The sequence below is a fragment of the Colletotrichum higginsianum genome, chromosome 1 (assembly GCF_001672515.1).
Source record: "Colletotrichum higginsianum IMI 349063 chromosome 1, whole genome shotgun sequence".
NCBI classification, from domain to species: domain Eukaryota; kingdom Fungi; phylum Ascomycota; class Sordariomycetes; order Glomerellales; family Glomerellaceae; genus Colletotrichum; species Colletotrichum higginsianum.
Window position 1 is genome coordinate 4,867,217 of NC_030954.1, and position 8,013 is coordinate 4,875,229.

The 8,013-nt window shown below is 57.4% G+C and overlaps 2 protein-coding genes across 2 annotated transcripts; one reads left to right on the forward strand and one right to left on the reverse strand.

The window, feature by feature from the left end:
* Positions 1–1,051: 1,051 nt before the first annotated feature.
* On the forward strand, positions 1,052–2,947 carry CH63R_01432 (Lysr family regulatory protein; the record flags this gene model as incomplete). Its single annotated transcript, XM_018296407.1, has 2 exons — positions 1,052–1,291; positions 1,493–2,947. The coding sequence occupies 2 exons, from the start codon at positions 1,052–1,054 to the stop codon at positions 2,945–2,947; spliced, it is 1,695 nt and encodes a 564-aa protein (XP_018164769.1).
* A 1,167-nt stretch (positions 2,948–4,114) lies between these two features.
* Positions 4,115–6,895, reverse strand: CH63R_01433 (Aspartyl-tRNA synthetase; the record flags this gene model as incomplete). The annotated part of the gene is made up of 2 exons (XM_018296408.1): positions 4,115–5,803; positions 5,894–6,895. The coding sequence occupies 2 exons, from the start codon at positions 6,893–6,895 to the stop codon at positions 4,115–4,117; spliced, it is 2,691 nt and encodes an 896-aa protein (XP_018164770.1).
* Positions 6,896–8,013: the final 1,118 nt, after the last annotated feature.

Consider the following 8,013-nt stretch of genomic DNA (forward strand, 5'->3'; position numbering starts at 1 on the left):
GTTTGGTCCCCTTTTGTCAACGCATCTCGTAACACTAACACGCGAATCGCGTTGCAAAGGGACCAGACACAGACAGGGATCATCACTGTTGGAAGTATGAGATCCCTCAAGAAAGCTCCACACACGCACAATAGGTGACAGCCGAGACCAACCAACAGCTCGTCCAGCTTTGGTCACTTTGCCAAGCCGAGAACGGATGGGGGAGCAGCAGTAGCAGCAGCATGATCACCGCTTTCATGCTCCATCACCAAGCAACTAAGCCTTGGACACTGGAACGAACGGCTGCACGCTTTATACTTCAAGGGGGCACAATTGAATCTCACACACACACACACACTCTCTCTCTCTCTCTCTATCTCTCTGGCTCCTCTCTCACTTTTGCTCGGGGGCGTTCCCGCAACCAAGCGCACATATACAAGCTCCCTCCTCCTAGGCTAGGTAGACAAAGCATGTTTCTCGGTGCTGCAGGTACCAGCGCAATGAACCACCAGCTCAGACCCTGCCTCAAACCTACGGGAAACCACTTCTCGCAGCGAGCTAGAGGACTGACAGGTAGACGGACGGACAGGACGTACTGTTAAAACATGCGGACTAAAGAGATGTCCCTTGACAGCTAGCCGCTGGTCATGGACTATGTTTGAGGGGTTCTGCTGGCCCGCAGCATCTCGGCCTCGACGGCTTGTCCTTCGTTCATGCCATATAAGCACGGCATCCGACGACTTTTTTTCTTGTCTTGTTCTCGGGCCCTCGACGCCGGCCAGTCAGTCATCTTTTGCGACCTTTACGTGTGTTAAACGGCTGGATTGATTCCCCCACCCTTTTTTTCATCTTCTCTTTTTCTCGTTCTGTTCTGGCCTTTTTTGTTTTGGTCTGTGGCTAGAACAAAGTCTTGTCAGAGCTCTTTGCGGCCAACAGCCAAGAGGAAAACGAGAAAACAGTAACGAGAGACAACAGCGGCTAGAGAACAGCGAATACCCCCCCCTTTTTTTTTCCCTCTTGTCTTTTTGCTTCTTTTCTGAATTCCCATCTCCATTTTTCTCTCTGTCCCATCATGGACTACGTACGCTCCCTCATCGGCGTCAAAACGAAGCGTATCCGTGTGCCCAGGGTGGCCACGGACGACGTCTACCCCGTCCACTTCTTCGACGACACGAAGCCCTTCCGCGAGATGCTCCTCAACTGGACCCTCCGCTTCGACGACGTCCTCGACGCCGAAAAGCTCCACGTCTCGCTCTCCAAGCTCCTGGAGATTGGCGATTGGAGGAAGCTCGGCGGACGTATGCGCTTGACTGTAAGTGGACCTCCCTCTCAGAACATCCGATCCCCTTTCGTCGAGAGTGAGAGAGAAGAAGAGAGAAAGTGAGAGTGAGAGTGAGAGACCAGAACCATCAACTCAAGTCAACTCAAGCCAATAATCCTTTCTTTGACCAAAACTCCGGAATGGCCCAGATTTCACTCGCTGGTCGACTGACTGACTGACTTCCCTCCCCAGGACGACAACAAACTCGAGCTCCACGTCCCCCAGCAGTTCACCACCGCCCGCCCCGCCATCCGCTTCTCCCATGACGTCCACGACTTCAGCATCAAGGAGCACAACACGGCCAAGCACCTCCCCACCGCCACCGCCAAGGCGTCCGTCCAGCCCGGCGTCATCAACTTCTACCACCTCGGCGCCCGCCAGGATGCGCCCCTGACCCTCGAGGACCTCCTCTGCTCCGACGAGCCCGGCATCTCGCTGCACGTCGTCTCCTTCAACGACGCCACCCTCGTCGGACTGCTCTTCTCCCACGTCCTCTTCGGCGCCGCCGGCATGCAGGCCCTCGTCGAGGCCTGGTCCCAGGTCCTCGCGGGCCGCGAGGTCGAGGTCCCCGCCATCCACGGCGCCCGCAAGGACATCCTCGACGACGTCGGCGTCGAGACGGACCCGGAGAAGGAGCCCTTCCTGCTCGACCCCCGACAGCTCAAGGGCTTCCGCCGCTTCCGCTTCGGCCTGCGCTTCCTCTGGGACATCGTCCGCCGCCCCGAGATCGAGTCCAAGATCCTCTGTCTGCCCGCCGACTTCGTCGCCGCCCTCCGCGCCCGCGCCATGGCCGACCTGCACGCCATGGACGAGAAGGGCCTCGGCACCGAGGAGGCCCCCTTCGTCAGCGAGGGCGACGTCCTCACCGCCTGGTGGACCCGCCTCGTCTGCCTCGCCCGCGGCTCCAACCGGCCCGTCACCGTCCTCAACGCCGTCGACATCACCGGCCGCCTCAAGAGCGTCTTCGCCCCGGGCAAGCTCTACGTCCAGAACTTCGCCCTCGGCACCTGGACCCTCCTCAGCGCCGCCGAGGTCATGAAGGCCCCCCTCGGCTACGTCGCCCGCTGCTTCCGCTACGACATCCAGACCCAGACCACCCCGTCCCAGATCATGGCCTTCATGCGCCGCCTGCGCTCCTGCGGCCGCTGCCGGACCCAGCCTTTGTTCGGCGATACCAACAGCCTGCTCATCATCTTCACCAACTGGGCCCGCTGCAAGTTCTTTGATTGTATCGACTTCTCCCCGGCTGTCATCCCCCGCATCTCAGAACCTGTTGCTTCAGATGCTGCTGCTACTGCTACCGGTACTACCGGCACTACCGGCGTCAACGGAGATATCCAGCCCGCCGCCGACTCCATCACACCCAATGGTGCCGGCGACCCGGAGAAGAACAAGGCAAACAACAACGCCAGCATCGCCGAGGTCCTCAGCCGCCCGCCCCCCGGCAAGATTGCCTACCACCACTCCCTCGCCCGCACCCGCAGCATCCTCTCTCGCAACGTCTTCACCATCCTCGGCAAGGACCTCAACGGCAACTACTGGGTCTCGGCCCTCGCCCACCCGGAGTGCTGGGACAAGCTCGAGAAGGAGGTCGCCATCTCTTCCATGGACGAGCTCAGGCGGCTCAACCCCCAGCCCATGAACTGAGTGAGTGTGTGTGTGTGTGTGACGGTGGAAGGGTAAGAGGGGCGGGCGCCGCTGAGAGAACCACCCCTCACGCTCCTCTTCCCTCACTTCCCTCTCTTTTTACCTGTCCAAAACTGCGACACTGTCCGGCAGCCCACTGTCGTCTGTCCGACGTCGGTCGAAAGCCGGCCTTTTGCGCGCGTTTACAGGTTGGAAGAGTACATGTTAAGATAGAGGGATAGGGGGGGGGGGGGTAGTAGTATTCGTTTCTCCAATGTCCTGGCCAGCCAGCAGACGCCTTCGCCTTACCGCTTACAACCCGTCTTTGTTCTTTTGTGTGGTCTTGGGGAGCGAGTCGTCCCTTCTCAATCTGTTAGTCCTTACTTGCGTTCGAGCTGTGCCTCGGGGGGCCCTGCGATTTGTTCTCCGCGATCCTCTCTTTTCAGCGCAGTGGTCCACCAACAAACACACTGTTGGATCAGAGGCTTGGGATAATTGGTAATTTCGGTCAAAGCCGCTTGCTCCTCTTGAATGTTGATAGCGTGGTAGAGGGGTCTTGGGGAGGTGAACAAGGCGGAAAGAATGAGAAGGGGAGCAGGTCTGATTCTGTAATGTACGATATCCAGATTGTTGTACCGCCACGAACGTATCATGAACACGATCAAGACACGCCTTGGAGACAGGCATTTCCACTAATCCGTGAAGGTTGCAATCAGGGGACTGATGAGAGTACTTTGCACGCAATACTACGTTGAGACCTACTCTTATGTTAGACGCTGAGGTGTTAGGCCACAAGTTACGAAGCCCCCTTTGAAGTGAAAACAAGCAGAATCAAAAACTGACCTGAAATTTTGGACTAGCCAAGAACCACTCGGACGCATCGCTTCACTTTTGAATCACTCGGACTGCTCCTCCAACTCCAGATCACTGGCTCTTGATGAAAATCACCAGACTGGCTGACCAATGCTGTGAAGCGTGCTGTGATGATTGCTATGGATATGTGCTATGACAAAAGGAACGCAGTGCGATCTACGCTGGTATCATCATCTACAAAGGATAAAATACAGAACAGAAAGGTATCTAAACGCAGTGTTGTCAATGTAGATGTAACAGAATCTCAAGCATGCCGTGCTATTCATTATCCGTCTCCTGTATATTTCCTTCCCCTTCATTAGTAGTTAGGACATCTTATTTAGCCTGTTCTTCATCTGTGAAGAACTTGACAATCTCCTTGAGGTCGAAGAGCGTGACGCCACGGCGCGGATAGCAGATGTATACCTGCTCGCCGAGGACGCCAAACTTGTCTCGAAATTCGGCCTTCTTTCCAAGCCCGAGGCTCTTGACAATGCCGGCGTACGTCTTGCTTAGGAATTTGGCCCGGACGCCGTGGAGGTGCTCGCCGGGGACGAACCGGTCGCTGACACCAACGCCAAAAGTCACGGGGCCCGAGATGCATGACAAGGCATACTCGACAAGCACCTCGATGGTGCCGTTGGGCGCGTCGGGGAAGTCGAGCGCCCACTTGACCTGCCAACCGTGCCTGGGCGCGAGCTGTGCGAGGACGACCATGCACAGAACCTTGCCGTCCTTCTCGGCGGCGAAGTAGCGTCGGTGGGCTTGGTCGATCCAGGGCCGGATCTCGGTGAGATGGACCTGCTTCTTGCCCTTGCGCTTCTCTTTCCATGCCTCGATGGACTGGTCGGCGCGTCTCATAAAGTCCTCATCGGGCTTGAGCTCGTGGACCTTGATGCCCTCTCGCTTGACCCTCCTAGCGGCACGGCCGTCGGGCGTCGTATGTTGGTCTGCGTCAGCCCGCTGCTCGACGGTGCAGCTCATGGTGCGCCAGCCGATGCGGCGTCCGAGTATCTCCTGCACCTTGTTGGACACCAGCATCCACACGGGCGTCAGTTTGAGTTCCTTGGTGACAAACTCAACAAACGCCGGGATGACCTCCTCGTATTGGCCCCGATCGCAGAGCGGGTCTCCGGTGATCATGGCGAACTTGCCCTGCTTGACATAACCGACCGCGGCACCGCTTCCGTGGCGCCAGATCTCGAACCGCTCGTCGAGCCACGACGTGTTGGAGGCGTCGCCGTAGTTGGCAATCAGCTCCTCCAGCGGTGGCAACTCCTTGCCGGCCCATGCCTTGGTGGTGTCGGCGGCCGGGTGCGGCAGGCTGAAAGAGCGCGAGGGCAGGGACTTTGGGTCGCGGTAGAACAGGGTACCGTATCGAACGTCACCCAGGTTGAGGAGCAGGAACACAACACGATCCAGTCCGAGTCCGGCACCGCCGTGTGGGGGAGCACCGAGGTCGAAAGCCGTCAGGTATTCGGCCATGTCGTCCTCCGAGATGCCCTTCTCTGCCATGTTCTTGCGCAATTCCTCGGGGTCGTTGATACGCTGGCCGCCCGTGCAAATCTCCTGGCCACGGACGAAGATGTCGAACGAGTTGGTCCAGAAGGGGTCCTCGGCCTTGTGGGTATAGAACGGGCGAGCATTGGCGGGGAACTTGTCGAGGATGTAGTAATCGGTACCGTACTTTTCTTTGACCAATTCGCCCAGGCGAATCTCGTCGGGCGTTGAGAGATCTTCGTCTGCGACGTCGCGGCCATCGTCGCGCAGCATCTGCAAACCCTCGGGGAAGGGGATGATGGGAGTCTCGTCCAACCATACGAGGTCTTCGCTTGGGAAGCGCTCGCGGATAATCTTAAGCTCAGGCATCGAGTGGACAGCGGCGAAAATGTTCTTCAAGGTCTGATCGAGAACTTTGATGATCTCGTGGTAGTGCTTGTGAATCTTCATTTCGATGTCAAGGCCGGTATACTCGGTCAAGTGGCGGTGGGTGTTGGAGTTTTCGGCGCGGAACACGGGGCCGATCTACAGCATGTCAGCGACACACACTCTCTCTCTCTCACGGTGGACAATTCGTCTCTTGGCGGGGTCGCCATTTTTGAGTTCTTTACTCACCTCATACACCTTGCCAAAGTCGGCAGAGATGGCCATCTGCTTGGCCAGCTGGGGGCTCTGTGCCAAGAAAGCTCGCCTTCCGAAGTAGTTGAGCTTAAAGACTTCGGCACCGCTCTCGGTGGCGGCGGGCTGCAGCTTGGGAGTCTGGATCTCGATGAAACCGCTGTTGTCGAGCGTTTCGCGGAACTTGCGCGTTATCATAGCGCGCACACGGAAAAGCGCCTGATTGCTGGGGTGCCTCAGGTCGAGGATACGGTTGTTCATGCGGAAGTTCATGCTGTCCGGGGGTAGGTAGTTGCTGAACGGAGGGGCTTTGGCGGGGTTGAGCAGGTGGATAGAGTGAACGTCCACCTCGATATCGTGATAGTGTGCCGACTTGACATTTTGTAGCGGCTTCTGCAGAGTGCCAGACACCTGGACGATAGACTCCGGGTGCAATCGCTGGACCCATTTGACCATGTTGGGCGTTGTGTCCGCCAGGACTCCCTGAATCGTGTCGGTCTGGTCGCGGAAGAGGATGAAGTCGAGGTGCTTCGAGATGTTGCGCTGGGTGTGGATTCTTGCGCGGAACGTCACCTTGGTGCCGACGTCCAGCTTGACGGCCTCGCCTATGGTCGTCAACTCGGTCGGGTATTCTGTCTCGTCGCCCTCGCCATAGCGGGCGCGGGTTTCGTCGTCTTCGGCGCGGCGGGCTTCTTCATATTCTCTTCTGCGACGTTCCTCAAGCTGGCGCTCTTCTTCCTGTCGGCGCAGAAGTTTCTCGCCGCGTTCTTGGCGCTTCAGCTCGCCGCTCCGTGCTGGGCTGCGCCCTGTGCTGGACTTGCTAGATTTGCTAGACTGGCTGGTGGAGCTCGAGGTGGGTGACTTCTTCTCGTAGACTGTCGTCTTGGTATGGGTGGAAACAGTCGGACTGGCTGATGTTGACTTCAGCGGCGACGTGAACTTGTGAGCAAAGCGCGAGAGCGTGCTCGACGAGCGTGACACGACTTCCTGTTCGGTCATGATGCTGTTACCTCACCTCGGCGAGGGTTAGCCCGTTGGGTAATATGGTTAATGCGTGCGTGTATGCGTGTATGCGTGTGTGCGTGTGTGCGTGTGTGCGTGTGTGCGTGTGTGCGTGTGTGCGTGTGTGCGTGTGTGCGTGTGTGCGTGTGTGTGTGTGTGTGTGTGTGTTGCTAATGTTCTTGGCAGATATGCAAGAGGTGCGTGAATGGTGAGGACGGTGAGTAGGTACAGTAAAGTGAGGTGAGATGTGCGGCAGAGGCGTTGAACTCGGCCAAGACGGGTTTACATAGGGAGCGGAAGGAGGAGGGGGGGGGGGAGACTGAGGAAGATCAACGCGGGTGCAAAGGTATAAGAAAGAAAGAAAGAATCAACGACTCGGTTGCAGGCGGAAGGAGGGGCGGAAGGGCGGGAAAAGAAAAAGAAACGGCAGAGTGATGATAATGGGCGGGAATCCGTCAGGTTCCTTGGCTTCCTGGGTCTCCTGGGTCTCTCGGCGGACGACATCCATCGTACAGGTAGCGACCTAGAGGGCCCCGCCCGGGCAAGAAACGGACTGGAGTGGCATTGTTGCTTGTTTGACTTTTTTGAGCATCGTATGTACAGATACCGTGACCAAGACGCTTACACGGCTTCGTGGCAGGGCGGACGACACATGATGCAGACTGGATACGTCAAGGAACCGCCGGGGCAGCCAGGGTATCCTGCACCAAGGACTGTGACCAAGAATAACGCAGTACCTGTGCAGTACACTATTACCTGTACATACCTCACACCTCCCTCACCTTGGCCAGCTACTGTACATACTTCTCCGACGACATCCACCTTGATACCCGAATTCTTGAAGAGCACAGGAGGGAGGAAAAGTCTGTTGAGGAGACCGCATGCTGCAGGTGGTGATGGGATGGATGGTGTAAGACCCGCGGAACCCAACCCAGGAGCATCGATCGCATCGCAAGGCATCGGGTTTGGTGCGGGCGGTCCTAGGCCGGCTGTGGGTCTTTCCTACGCCCTCCTTCCTAGACGGTCCTTCCCTCCTAGTCAATCATCACTGCCTTCCCATTTTTTTTAAAGAAATTTACATTCGTCTGGAGGTTGGAGCTTCAATCCTCGTCAAA